This window comes from Lipotes vexillifer, unplaced genomic scaffold (genome assembly GCF_000442215.2).
Source record: "Lipotes vexillifer unplaced genomic scaffold, Lipotes_vexillifer_v1.1 scaffold1042, whole genome shotgun sequence".
NCBI lineage: Eukaryota > Metazoa > Chordata > Mammalia > Artiodactyla > Lipotidae > Lipotes > Lipotes vexillifer.
The window spans coordinates 258510-274176 of NW_006777400.1; the positions used below are offsets into that span (position 1 = coordinate 258510).

Consider the following 15667-nt stretch of genomic DNA (forward strand, 5'->3'; position numbering starts at 1 on the left):
GTAAGTCTGAGTTTTACTTCCCAATATGTGAAGGAGGATTGGGCTAGCATTGCCTCCAATATAATTGCTGGCTCTAACAGTTTGATCCCAAAGTTCCATTATGTAATAATCGAAGCCTACCAACATGAGAACATTACAAATGGACCAGGTAAGATGAAGAGGGTGGAGCAGGGAGAGAGGGTCTGTCCTGTAATTAATTTATGTAGGAGAAAAGAAAGGTAATCCCTGACTGTTGGGGTAAGTGACCTTTAATCCTTAACTTCCTGTGAAATTGTTGGTTTTAGGAATATAGACTCAAAGAGAAGTGTAGAACTGCAAGTAGTGATGTTTCATTGAAAGGAGAGTATTTTTTGATTGAATGGCTATGTGGAGACATGAATCCTTTTAGTTTCGATCATAAACTATTATTCTTCAATAATAAAAAGATGAATAAATTGTATTCTGTGACAGTGAAGTGCTCTTTTAAGAAAGAGGTGGTAAATTCAGATTTGTCCTTACTGTATGTGGTGTGAAAATGGTTTGGAGGCAGGAAAAACTGGATAAGGAGACCTCTGATGATGAGATCCTCAATTTAGGAAGGGGAGATTGGATGGGAGAGGGAGGAGTTGAGGAAAACTCTCAGGTTTCTGGTTTGGGCAACTGGGAAGATGATGGTGCCATTTACTGATATAGGAAATAACAGGGAAGAGTAGAACAGATAGGAGAGTAGAAGATGACGTTGATTTTAATATTTATGAAGAAATGAAGCAAAGTTCTGAGTTATCTGAGGCTTTGGTGTAGATTCTGAGCTTTGTCATTATTCAGATAACTTTCAAATCCTGGTCATAGCATATGATGTGTAGAAAAGTGTGTGTGTGTGTGTGTGTGTTTGTGTGTGTGTGTGTGGCGGGGGTGGGGGTTGAAGGGATATGTTTGTTTGTTTTGCTTTTTTTTTGGCTCTCATAAGAAGAATGAGACTAAAATCCTCCTTTCCAATTATTTTGGTTCCAAACTTGATTTTTTTTCTGTTTAAATGGTTCAAAGGGGCACAGTTTTCACAAGTCTTGATAGAAAGCACACAGAGAGTTCCCAAATGTATTTTTAGTCACATTTAGTCCTTTTTGAGGTATGATAAAGTTAAACTGCTATATTTTTCCTTCTTAGAGTAGAAATTTGAAGGTATTAAATCTTGGAGAAATGGCTTTCATTCATTTGGATATCAGATGCCTGTATACCCTTCTTCTTTGCACAGCATTTGGCTCTACTTTGTCTTCAAATGCTGAGATAAAAGATAAATCAAGAATGGAGTAGTTTTAAAATTAGGGATATTAACTGCCTTTTCAACCTACCCTATGAAAAGTACATAACAAGTAAATGGCTTGTTACTGGAAATATTTCAGGGAGTCCATACACAAAAGATATGTTCTTACTAGTCAGCCTCATGTATAAGGTAACTGATGATAATAAACATTTTGTGGGATAAAAACCAAACTAAAAGACACTTTCCATACCTTTCTGTGTAGTCTTTTCTAACAAAGAAGTTAATTATCCGAAACCTCATTGCCTGGTACCCAACTAACTGAAAACTTTCCTTTATTACTATCCTTAACCTTTAAGACAATTAGATAAAGTTTAAAAATACAGAGATTTAAAATAAAATTTTAAAATAATTACAGAATTATTAAATCATGTCTAATGAACTTTTCATTGCAGAAAGTAATTAGAACAATGCATTTAACAAAGATTTCTAATCATAAAAGTTGAAACAATAGTATTGTCATTTCATCCTCAATAGAAACCTTCTTTATTGGTTCATGCAGGTCCCATTTCAAATCATTATTTGTGCCACCGTTTCTTTCTGTTGATTCTTTTCCTCACCTCAACAAGTAATACGAAGTGAAGTATTAAAATGAACAACAGGGCAGAAATGAGAGGAAATTATTAGCAGAAAGGCAACAGTACTCTATTTGCTAGTAGGTTTAGTAAATTTATAGAATAATTTGTTTGTTTTTATTGCTTTTTAAATCACCAGATGAGGGAGCCATTGCCTCCCACTGCCCCCACCCCCTCAAAATAAAACAGGCTGTTTCCTGTCACTCTACTCAGCTGCCTGCCACTTTTTCTTGAGCCCTTCCAAAGAGTGGCTCTGGTTTGCCATGTTCTACAAATAACTTTGAACTTCAGTTGACTAGAGGATTCAGCTATCCTGAATGGACCAACAAGATCTGCTTGTTCTCCTAATTCTTAAGGCGCTTAGCCATAGTAGTCATATTTTATATTTTCTATCCCTTTTTTCGTGTGGGCCATGATGTTATTTACATATGGTAAACACAGGATTAATACTGACTGATTCTTGCTATGAGAGAGATTTAGGTAATAAAGTGTTCCCATCCTAGACTAAATTCTGGTCTATATGACCACAGAGATAACTCCATGTTGAATTTCTTATTTCCATGAAAACTTATTACCTAGCTTGGCTAAGTCACATTTTACATATGCAATTCCTTAAAGAAGGAACAACTATGTAGCAGTAACCTAGATTTTTAAAAACAGCTTTATTGAGATACAATTTAAAGGATATAAAACTTACCCTTTTAAAGTATACTGGGCAGTGGTTTTTAGTATATTCACAAAGTTGTGTAACAGCCACAACTATCAAATTCCAGAATAGTTACATTACCACCAAAAGAAACCCCAAATCCATTCAGTAGTCACATCTCATTCTCCCCTCCCTCCAGCCCCTGGCAACCACTAATCGATTTTCTGTCCCTATGGATTTGCCTATTATGATATTTCACATAAATGGAGTCATACAATATGTGATCTTTTGTGGCTGGCTTCTTTCACTTAGCTTAATGTTTTCAAGGTTCATTCATGTTGTAGCATGTATCAGTATTTCATTCTTTCTTATGGCTGGATAATATTCCACTGTATGGATATATCACAGTTTATCCATTCATCAGTTGATGGACATATGGAAGTAATCTAGATTTAGCAATCTTTGTCATAAGATACAGGATAAAAATTAAAATATTTATTGATTTTTTTCAGTTAATCCTCCTCAGGATTTTGAAATAGTGGATCCTGGATATTTAGGCTATCTCTATTTGCAGTGGCAACCTCCACTGTCTCTGGATAACTTTAAGGAATGCACAGTAGAATATGAATTAAAGTATCGAAACATTGGTAGTGCAAGCTGGAAGGTAAGTAAAGCATGCACTTAAGATATTGGAATGATTATTAGCTTTCTTGTGATTCCTGATGTCAGTGTCTACTTTTATTCCTGTATCTCAATAGCTATTATCAAGATATAAGCTACATGCTAATGAGAACTTACTGTATAGCACAGGGAACTCTAACTCGCTGCTCTGTGGTGACCTAAATGGGAAGGAAATCCAGAAAAGAGGGGGTATACGTATACAGCTGAATCACTTTGCTGTACAGCAGAAACTGACACAGCAGTGTAAAGCAACTATACGCCAATAAAAAAAAAAAAAGAACATTCTTCACAGTTTCACCACATTTTCCTCCTGAATTATCTAGGCATAAAATGGCAATTCTTTTATTTGCATTGGAAAAGAGTGGACATTTCAGTTATTTCTGAAATAGTAATTACAATGTCCATTGCATTAAATCAGCTTTTGATTGATTTATGACTCATTAAAGTATTGTATCATGGAATAAAAGTTCTTAAGAAAAAAAAAAATAAGCTGCATGCCTGCTGCTATCTCCTGTGCATCCTGCAACATCTGTTTTCACCCCACCCGGTATTAAGTCTACCATTGGAAATACAGGAAAAAAGAAAACTTGGTCCCATGGAATATGGACTTTGAAGAGTACTTACACATTTTACCATATTTCAAAGTTACTTATATACCTGTATATGGGTCTTATATATGCTACTGGGCTATGTGAGCTTTTGCTCTGTAGGAATCAAGCTTTATTTATCTTTGTACTCTCCCTACAGAACACAGCATGGTTCTGTGCATATATTGTATTAAGTGCTCAGTGAAGGTTTACTGATAGTTACATAGTCAACAAGCATGTTTATTCAAGGATTTTGGTTGTACAAGGCATTCTGTTACCTCCCTAATTCAGCTAGGTAGTTTCAAGGGACAATTCAAATCAAACATTCATTGTGCAACTTTTTTCTCCAAGCACTCCACTAGCTAGGTATCGGTAATAGAAGGATAAGTGATACATGATTTTAGTCCTTCAGGAGGTCACACTTTGTCTGGCTTTCTTCAGTTACCTCCAAGATTTTATATGATTCCTGAAGAGTTCATGTGATATTTGAAACGTGATAAATTGTCATGTAATAGGCATATGGTACATGAAAATTCTCTCTCAATTTCAGCTTGACGGTTATAGCTCAAAAGTTCCTCCCATAGAGCCTTTCTTGTCTTCCAGAATTTTTTTTAATGAGATGCTAAGATTCAAATGATCTCATCAAATGATATAATATGCAGAAGTGAACTCTGCCAGAAATATATCTGGGACAGTTTTTCAGATAATCATCAGGAATTTCTTAGATATTGGGAACTCTCCAGGGTGTTAATGACTTTTTAGCCTTATTAATGTGGCTCATGATACCATTATTGTTTTAAGCTTAACTTTGTCTCATCTTTTTATCAAACAGACCATCATTACTAAGAACCTACATTACAAAGATGGGTTTGATCTTAACAAAGGTGTTGAAGCAAAGATACGCACACTTCTGCTGGGGCAATGCACAAACGGATCAGAAGTTCAAAGTTCATGGTCAGAAGCTACTTATTGGATATCACCACAAGGTTAAAACAAAGCTCTCTTTTCATATTTAATACTTTCAGAACAATCTATATGGGAAGTAAGTCCCTTAATCTTTATACATCAGATTACATGTACAATTGAGAATGTGGCACAAAAGAGAATCCTTCTTAGGAGTGGGTGACTGGCCTTTTTGAATTCTTTAAATCAGCAAAAGCATGTGGCAAAACCTACATCTTATTAGGTTAATATAGTTCCCAGTTTGGGGCTCATATTAGTAAATATGCATGTGATTATGCAACTGCTCAGAGCATCCTAGAATTATTAATTTAGTACTTTTGCATATGCTTACGCTAGTACCAGTAAATAAGCCCTCAGAAGTTTTTGATTTTGCATGTTCCACTTACAGTGAAGTGATTTGCAACAACTTCCTTTTGGAATATTCCTGATTATGTTGATTGCTAAATCAAGTGGAGAGGTCAAAGGAAGTGAAATAAAATTGCATAGTTATTTCCCATATGATTCATCATCATGTCTTTCAAGCATTCACAGTTTTTTCATTTCTTAGGAAATCTGGAAACTAAAATTCAGGATATGGATTGTATATATTACAACTGGCAATATTTACTTTGCTCTTGGAAACCTGGCATGTGTGTCCATTTTGATACCAATTACAACTTGTTTTATTGGTAAGTATTTTTATAATAAGAATTCCATATTAGGAAGATAGCTATCAAAATTAATTCACAGTATGAGTAACTGTATTTTCATTAAATTAAATTCATTATATCTTTTCAGAGTTATATTTATGATGAAGTTTATTTACAATTATTTGGGATTTTCAATGGGAGTAAGTAGGTTTAGGCTGTAGCTACTAGAAGGCACTGTATGGGCAATAATAAGGAATGCAGTCATTGTTTCTGTACTGGATTAAATATTTTGTATCTTTTAGATAGATGGAGTTATAACCTAAAAAGTTTTGGCATATTTCATATTCTTGCCTTTTGATCCTTTTTCTGACTTCCCTACGTTTGTTAACTGTCACTAAGGCTTTTAAACTTACAACCATCTTGAATCTTCTATCTCCTTCATTCCTTAATTGTTTCATGGTAACATGAATCACCATAATCAACAATGACACTCCTTTGCAAGGTCTCACATCTGTTCTTTACTTCCCATTTCTACTGTAAGAACTCTTTGTCAGGCTTACCTCATTCCGCACCTGGATGATTGCCATAGCCTCCCAAATGATGTTCTCTCTGCTTCTAGCCGCTCCCCTTCCTATTCATTCAGCACACTGTAGCCAGATTTATCTTCCTATTTTTCTATTTTCATATGCCATTCTTTTGCTCAAAAACCTGCCGTGGCTACTCATTGCCTCCAGAATAAAGTCTAGGCCATTCAAGTCTCTGCCTCACTGCATCATTGCCTTTCCAACATTACCTTCTACTACCACCAATGTGAATGTTCTGCTCCATTTAGACCCATCTCTACATATTTTTCTATCCATGTTATGATTGATCTTTTATGCCTTTGTGTGCATTGGTACCTAGAATACCATCTGACTCTCTCTTTCACTAACCCTTATCCATCCTTCAAGACCCATCTGGTATTCAATTTCATTAACCCTTTACTGCTCACATTAGCTTCTGTTCAGTTTTTCTCTGAACTATTACTTATTATAGTTCTTAACTACTTATTGTCCAGATGACCTTTAAATTTTTGTCTCCTTCCTCTCTTAAATTTTTAAGAGATTGGTGGGCACAGACTATTTCTGATACTTCTCTTGACTGTCTCTGCTGTGCTATGCCCATAGTAGATTATTGCTAAATATTCATTAAATGAATGAACCAAACGATAATAACATCAGTAAGTTGATAGACAAATATCAGAACTTATGCATTTTTAAATAACAGAAAAAACAAGAGAGGACAAAGCATTACTCTTTGTGAGTCTCAGGCACAAATTATCATGGTGTTTTTCTTTAGAAAATTACAATGTATAAGCAATAAGGTATAAGCTATTAACAATCTCCTGAGTACTGGGTTCTAATCCATATTATGGCATCACTTAACTTAGTGGTCTTGGGCAAACAATTTCTTGTTTTGGGGTCTCAGTTTCCTCATCTGGAATTGGGTGGGTCAATTTCTAAGGTCTAATTTATTTGTTCATTAATTCAATAAATATTAAGCAATTATTAAATGCCAGGCATTGTTCTGGATAAAAGGAAGTATGAATAAGGCAAAGTCCCTGCCCTCTTGTTCATTGTAGCTCATGTTTAATATAACTTTATTCTCACCTTAGTAAAGTAGTGAGGAATAAATATTGACATTTTAGAGACTGGAAAATAAGGGTACCGTGAGGCTTTCCACTGGCATAAAGTAAATTATGTAAAGTCAAGCCTAGAAGGCAAATATCCCAAACTCTAACCAGGTGAACTAAACCAGAGACTACAATTTTGAAGACTTGGCCTAAAATAAATATTTGGCATAAAGTGAATTCAGTAGAGTCCTGATATTTGTACCAGCACCTTATCAGCTGCTAGATTAGCCTCATTGCAAACGGGATTTTGGCTGCTTTTACAGATAATGTCAATTTTGTATTACAAGTTATTCTTTAGGAAAATAAACCAGGCATTTATTCCTTTGGAAATCAGTAGGGAAATTCTCCCCTAATTCCCATTAGCTTTGTTACTGAAAAGAGGTTAACTTTCAATGATATGGCAACATTTCTTGTCTAGGAGAATGGGAAATTAGATATTTACTTGCCAAACAACTCCTCTTTTTCTTTTTGAGCCCCTGTTGGCTTTTCTGAGGTTTATCTCTTGATGTGTATTATATCCTCAGAGGATTTTAATTCATTTTATTAAACATAATGATATTTTGTAAGTCTGCTTTTATTTTTTATCAAAAAATTTTCTCTTAAATTTTTAAAATTTTATACATCTTTTATATTTAATTTTTGTTTTATATTGGAGTATAGTTGATTTACAATGTTGTGCTAGTTTCAAGTGTACAGCAAAGTGATTCAGTTATACATATACATATATCCATTCCTTTTCAGATTCTTTTTCCATATAGGTTATTACAGAATATTGAGTAGAGTTCCCTGTGCTATATAGTAGGTAATTGTTGATTTTCTATTTTATATATAGTAGTGTGCATATATTAATCCCAAACTCCTAATTTATCCCTTCCCCCTTTGGTAACCATAAGTTTGTTTTTTAAGTCTGTGAGTCTGTTTCTGTTTTGTAAATAAGTTCATTTGTATCATTGTTTTAGCTTCCACATATAAGTGATATCATATGACATTTGTCTTTCTCTTTCTGACTTACTTCACTTAGTATGGTAATCTCCAGGTCCATCCATGTTGCTGCAAATGGCATTATTTCATTCTTTTTTTTATGGCTGAGTAATATTCCATTGTATATATGTACCACATCTTCTTTATCCATTCCTCTGTTGATGGACATTTAGGTTGCTTCCATGTCTTGGCTACTGTAAATAGTGCTGCTGTGAACATTGGGGTGCACATATCTTTTTGAATTAGTTTTCTCCAGCTATATGCCTGGAGTGGGATTGCTGGATCATATGGTAGTTCTATTTTTAGTTTTTTAAAGAACCTCCATACTGTTTTCCATAGTGGTTGTACCAATTTACATTCCTACCAACAGTGTGGGAGGGTTCCCTTTACTCCACACCCTCTCCAGCATTTATTGTTTGTAGACATTTTGATGATGGCCATTCTCAGTAGTGTGAGGTGATACCTCATTGTAGTTTTGATTTGCATTTCTCTAATAATTAGCGATGTTGAGCATCTTTGCATGTGCTTTTTGGCCATCTTGTAAGTCTGCTTTTAAATCTGTTTTCTTATTAAAAAATCTGTTTTCTTCTAATAAGTTCTCCAGTACAATAGAAAAAAAGCAGTATCATTTAGGATTATCAATATAAACCCCGTATTTTCTTAATAGGAATCTTATTCTTTGATTCTCAAATCCTGTTCGTGAGTCAACATAACCTAAGTATATGAGTAAGAATTCTTGCCTTATATCTGAGATTTTGTAAAGACTCCCACCAGATTGTAAGCTCTGTAAAATCATGGCCTATCTCTACTTCCCTTACTACTGTAGCCCTAGCACTTATCATAGGATCTGGTACATAGTTTGTGCTCAGTGAATATTGTATGTTATTAAATGATTTTTTATTTACCTAGTATCTTAAAATAATTGAAAATTGAATACCATGCTACTAGAAGATATTGGTAAACACAGTCCTTACCACACTTCTTTTTACAGGTATGAGGGCTTGGACCATGTGTTACAGTGTGCTGATTACATCAAGGCTAACGGAAAGAATATTGGATGCTTGTTTCCCTACTTGGAGTCATCAGACTCTAAAGATTTCTACATCTATGTTAATGGATCATGAGAATCCCAAGTTATCAGACCCAGCTATTTCATTTTTCAGCTTCAAAATATAGGTGAGGTAAACAAACAACTTCAGAATGTTTCCAGTTTAGGCCATTTACAATCGACCATGTGGAAGAGAAGAGATAGAGATGGAGATAAAGGAGATACCTACAGAAATGCAAAGCCAGAAAACTGGGGGCCAACAGAGTATGAGGAAGCACTGATTAAATATGAAAGTATGGAAGATAAGGAATTGAATGAGTATAAAGTATCATTTTCATTTAGAACTCACAATTTGTTTCCCAGCTTGAGTCTGTCTGCTATAAAGTATTTTTGTCCAGTGTTGGTGATGGAGTAATTATGGAATCACTTATTCCCAGGCCTCAATAGGCAAATGGGTGGATATTTTCTGAGTTTGTGTCCTCAGTCCTAACAGTTATGAGAATGACAGGTTCTAGGGTCAGCCATACCTGGGTCTGAATCTTGAATCTACCACTTTCTAGCTGTATGACTTTGGGCGAGTTACTTTTAACATGTTTCAGTTTCCTTATCAGTAAAATGAGGATAATAGAGGACCACCTCATAGATTTATTGTGAGACATGAATAAGTTTATGATGTAACATTCCTGGTTCACTGCCTGACACATCATAAGCTCTAAATAAGAATTAGCTATTAATAAAAATAGTAGTAGTAATTTGTTGTGGTAGTTGTTTCTAATGCTATAAAATGGAAAAATGACTGTAATGATTTGGATCATCTAACTTTTCTCTTGGACTTAAATATTTGTCAATATGTGACTTATCAAAAAATGAGTTCCCCAAATAACCAGGTTTATTAATAAACTAATCTTGGTTGGCAAGCAGCTTTGATTTTAATTCACATTATAGTGAATAGTCTTGAGCCACCTAATTTATCCTGGAGGCTTCTGTTAGTAGGTGTCCCTAGCTTTTGATAAGGGCCACTGCTAAACTTTAATAACCTCCATGTTGAAATTATTTCCTTCTGCTTTTCAGTTAAACCTTTGCCACCAGACTACCTTAGTCTTACTGTGAAGAATTCAGAGGAAATTAACCTGAAGTGGAGCATTCCCAAAGGACCTATTCCAGCAAAGTGTTTCATTTATGAAATTGAATTCACAGAAGATGATACTGCCTGGGTGGTATGGATATTGCATTTATTTGAGAAAATCATGAACATAGCCTTTTAAATAAAATGGCAAACATAAGAACCAAAATCAGTTGCTATCCACGTGAAGAATAGAACATGACATGTACCTTAGTTTAACTTCCAGAAAACCAAATAATCAAATAATCTAGTGGACAAAAGAAAGATGCTTGCAGTCTGAAAGTATTATCAATCAATTATACCAATTTTAAAGCTACATAGGCCCTTAGAGATAATCTAGTCACTTGTTTCCAATATCATGTCAAAAAATTAAAGTTGTCAAGCACATGCATAAGATGGATTGCGAAGAGGCCTCATGTAAAAAGAACACAAAGCAAAAAGCACAAACAAACATAAAAACCACTTCTTGAGGAGCAACTATCAGGTCAAAATCAGAATAGAGCCTGGCAGGGCTACCAGAGAATTGCTTGTAGCAGGGAAGAGAGGCTAACTGGGGAAGTAAGCCATGGTTCCAAGACTGATTACCCCCCAGCGCCAGCAATGTGATGATGCCTTTAGCCCCACTGTGTTATATGTTAATTTTATTCATTGGTTTCCAACTTAGGGAGTGGTGGAGACAAGTAGGTGAGCCATTAGTTCTAATCAATTCATTTCACGTACAGATGAGAAAACTGGGAGTTGAATACATTTACAAGTCCCAAGGAAGTGAGTTGACTTACAATCAAATTACACAGCTAGAACTAGAATCCAGATCTTAATTCCCAGTCCACTTTAACCTACATTACATTATGCTGTCTCCCAAGAAAAGTTACAACAAAAGAAAAGCTGTTATTTTGGATGAGAAACACTCTTCAGCTCTTTGAGATGCAAAATTTAAGTAATCACTTCAGTGATTTTTTTCTTTTGGTTGTTTTGAGATCATCCAGCCTCGTGTATTCTCATATTGGAAGGGGTAGTTTCATGCCAAGCCCTGAGCACTGTTACACTGGTCTTATGATGATTAACCAAAATAAGAGTAAGGGGAAAAAGCAGCTTTGTGTATATGAACTCTACAGTTTCCATAGAAACAACATTCACATGATGACTCTTTTTTGCTAACTCAGTATATATAGCATTTTCCAATTTATGGAATCTGGGAAATTTGACACTAATCCAAAATGGGTGTCATAAGCACCAAAACTACCTAGGAATTTTGCCCTGTCACACATGCCCTTTACTACTAGTAATCCATTATCACTATAGAAAAAAATTTAAATATAAATAAGGAAGAACAATGAAAAATAAAACACCATACAGAGAGATGACCACTGTTAGGATTTTGGTATATACCTTTATAGTCATTTGATGCATTTCTTTCATGTAACAAAACCCACTTAGAAAATGACAAATCAAATGGGGTGTGGCTAGCTGCAGTTAGATCAAATAATGATATCTCATTTTTTCCTTGGCTTTCAGACTACCACAGTTGAAAATGAAATATACATCACAAAAACATCAAATGAAAGCCACGAATTATGCTTTTTAGTACAGAGCAAAGTAAATATTTATTGCTCAGATGATGGAATATGGAGTGAGTGGAGTGATGAACAATGCTGGAAAGGTATAAGATAAAATAACAGTAACTAGAGTATTTCTAGCACTGTTTGAGGAAGAAGATGCCTTACTGGATGTCATAGGTCACTACAGTTCAGTGACACTGCTTATGAAGGTCATAGGGTCAACTCTTCTTCATTATTTTTTTTATTGAAGTATAAGTTATAGGTGTACAATATAGTGATTCACAATTTTTAAAGGTTATATATACTCCATTTATAGTTATTATAAAATATTGGCTATATTCCATATTTTTATAGATGTCTATAACATTAATTGAGCTGTATCTTTTCCACATTCCAAGAGTTAATAGATTCTGTTTGATTCTTCCTACTTTCATTTGACAAACTAATCTTACCTGTTTTGCTTTGATTTTACTAGTGGATTACTTTCCACTGGTAGTCTTAGCTCCAAAGTATGGTGGCACTATTCTCGAGCTTCTTATATACTAACTAGATGTTAACCAAATCTGCGTGTATTAGTACCAATTGTAGTCGTACATTTACTCTGAATTTTTACTTACAAGTATATATGTGTTTTATCAGAATCTTGACATTATTGTGTGCCTTGTTTATATGGTTTTGAAAAACTATGTGCTCGTTATTCAAATTTTTTATAGTCTGTGCCTTTTCCCTATTGAGAGTTAAAGGACTCCATTTATACAATGTTAGAAAGAAGGAACAATCATAAAATATATTGACATGGTTATTGAAGAAAATATATTTTAAAAAAGAACAGTAACTAAACTATTTTGCTAACTATTGGCTAGCAAAATAATTTTCTTTCAGTGTATTTTGTAATTATGGAAGTCAAAATACTCTTGCATATAGTCTATAAACAGAGAAGATAAATTAGCAATCACCACAATCGAACATAGATTTATGGAAAATCTAATGTTCAGTTTTAACTAGTTTAAGAGTCTTGTTATAGTTCAGTCATCAACATCTTGTTTTTCTGACTGTCAGTAAAGAGAATATGCTAGTTCTTTGCGGGGAAGCCTATTTTAATCAGTATTTTCCAATGCTTTCAATTTTCAAGAGAACAAATCTTAAAGCAAGGATAGGTAGCATACATTTGTTTTTGAGTGTCTGGTACTGTGCCTAATGAATATTTTTCTAATTAATATGTCATCATTAGTAAAATGAACATTCTGTTCACTTCCAACACTGATTTAAAGTGACATGATAAAAGACATGTTTAAATTAAATATATTTGGGATTGACGTGAACACACTGCTATATTTAAAATAGATAACCAACGAGGACCTACTGTATAGCATAGGGAACTCTGCTCAGTACTCTGTAATAACTTAAATGGGAAAAGAATTTGAAAAAGAATAGATACATGTATATGTATAACTGAATCACTTTGCTGTACTCCTGAAACTAATACAACATTGTTAATCAACTAGACTCCAATATAAAATTAAAAATTAAAAAAAGAAAATAAACTTTCATAGAAGACAAAAAATAGCAATATAAACTAAAATATCTTGAGAATGAGGCAAAATATTATTGTACTTCACAGTATACTGGCTTTATCAATAGAAAATATTAATAGTTGATTGAAATTGAAGGAGATTAACTCAGCATTGCTCTTTCACATAAAGGTATATAAATACATATACAGATATAGATGCAAACATAATGGCATTTCTATCAATCATTCATCTCCTTTTATGTCGTTCCATTATAATAGAATTTGTGTTTGACTGTAATCTCCCTATTAATATAGTGGTATCATTGTTCTCTTTCATACATGAAATATTTATTAAGCACTTACTGTGTGTCAGACTCTTTCAGGCACTGGAGATATAGCAGTAAAAAAAAATCCTTGTCCTCATGGAATTTATATTTTATTCCCAAGTTGAGTAGAGATAGACAATAAATAAAGAGGCCAAATATATCATATAATCAGGGGCATGGAGAAAAAATAGGAAGAGAGAAAGAACGCAATTAACTAAAGATATATGGAATCAGAAAGAATACTTACTTGTTCTGTTTTTCATTTTTGTCACTAATATAAGAAACCTGGAGACTCTGTGGAACTGACATTGAGAAAGTCATGCCCTGAATTATATCTTGTTTTTATTCAGTGCATGGTTTAAAGTAGATATGGTGAGTTTTTAGGCATATCCTCAAAATATACATCCTTTTATGTATTTTATATGCAATCTTTTTTTAAAATTGAAGAATAGTTGATTTACAATGTTTTTTTTTTGTTTTTTGTTTTTGTTTTTAAAATTTTTTAAATATACACTTAACCATGTTATTTATGACAGATTTCTTTTGCCCTGATGGGTATCTCTTGGCAGAATCTTAATAAATTTCAGATTAGGAACAACGACTTTCCTGAGATGCATGTGGTCTTTAGTTCTTTTGGACATTTCTTTCTGGATGTTTTAAGTTATTGAAAAATAGCACAATAATTGTTTTTGGAAATGACTATAAGATTAACTCTACTGAAACTTCACAAAAGAAGCCTGTTTTCCCACTGTTAATTTTGCATGCCAAAAAACTTACGTTATTAGTCATTTCTCTGGATTATATCCTTGCAATTCTTAACTGAACTGAGCCTATGAATTTGGTCATTTTCTAGTAGAAAATAAGATCCCAAGGGAATAGGACAAAGAAAAATGTGGGGTTGGAGGTAGGTTTGAGTATAGATATAGGCCTAGGATTCAAAGTGTTCCATAGTATTTCAAAACATGTGGGAGATACTAGTTTTAGAAGGACAAGCTTTGTGTACTTTTTAAGTTTATCTAGTGATTGCTCATTTCTTGCTATGCAGACGAACCATTAAAACTTCATCCCTAAAAAAAGAAAAGAAAGAAAAGAAGAGAAAAACCTCATCTCTTTAGGATCCAGAATGTGAGGCAACTTTAAAAACATGTCCTTTAAAGACTAGCTCCATTATTTGCACTGAGACTTTTATTGAAGACCTGCTTTCACTCACTACATCATTGTATGATATAATGTAAACATTTGAGTTATTGAGAGTTAAGAGATACATACACAAGACATGTTTATCTAATCACTTGGCTAACATTTTATCGTTTTGTTATTATGAAAAATTCGCAAGGTCAAATTTTAAACAAAATCATATAAGAAAATAAGAATGGGGCTTTAGGTAGTTATTTTTCTAAGCAAAATAAAGAGCTGTCACAGTTCAGTAAAGTAGTACAGCAAAAAAGTGCACAAATGAAAGGAATGCTGTTCTAAAGCATCACTATGGTATCTAGGTACTGGCAAATATGGCAGAAGTTGCCAAGTTTGACTCAGTTCTTCACCATTTACTAGTTTACTTATAAAATAATTCAGTTTTTAAAATAATTGTACACATCTAACCCTTCCCCCTTTTTTGGTGATTTTAATCCTAGGTGACACATGGAAGGAAACCTTAATATTTTTCTTGATACCATTGGCTTTTGTCTCACTACTTGTTTTGTTAATAACTTGCCTGCTTTTGTATAAGCAAAAAAATTTGCTGAAAACGGTAAGTTGTATGACATTACAATGTTTAGTCTGAGATAGTAGATAAAAAATATTTTGCATTTAGAACTGATGGACCTACATATATAATTTTGCCTGTACACTGTGAGTGTTCATTGATGTTGTGTAGACTATGATAATGTCTTCAGGGAAAGTACAGTAATTTAAAAAATCAACCCTAAAAAGCTACGTTTTGGGGTGGATTTACTTTTGAATGAAATATAAGAATAATGCTTTAGAACATGAAGCACTATTTACCTCTAAATAAAGGAAAAATATGAGAATTACAGGAGAAAAGCAGGATTGCGGAAAGGAAAGAGT

The 15667-nt window shown here is 33.8% G+C and overlaps 1 protein-coding gene across 1 annotated transcript in view; it reads left to right on the forward strand.

The window, feature by feature from the left end:
- The first annotated feature begins 1176 nt into the window (after positions 1–1176).
- The window catches only part of IL13RA2 (interleukin 13 receptor subunit alpha 2), a 14991-nt gene continuing 500 nt past the window's right edge, over positions 1177–15667 (forward strand). Inside the window, 8 exon segments of the mRNA XM_007450982.1 lie at positions 1177–1268; positions 3029–3182; positions 4619–4772; positions 5297–5417; positions 9023–9207; positions 10151–10296; positions 11718–11862; positions 15235–15350. Of these exon segments, the coding sequence (XP_007451044.1) occupies positions 1177–1268; positions 3029–3182; positions 4619–4772; positions 5297–5417; positions 9023–9207; positions 10151–10296; positions 11718–11862; positions 15235–15350 (1113 nt within the window).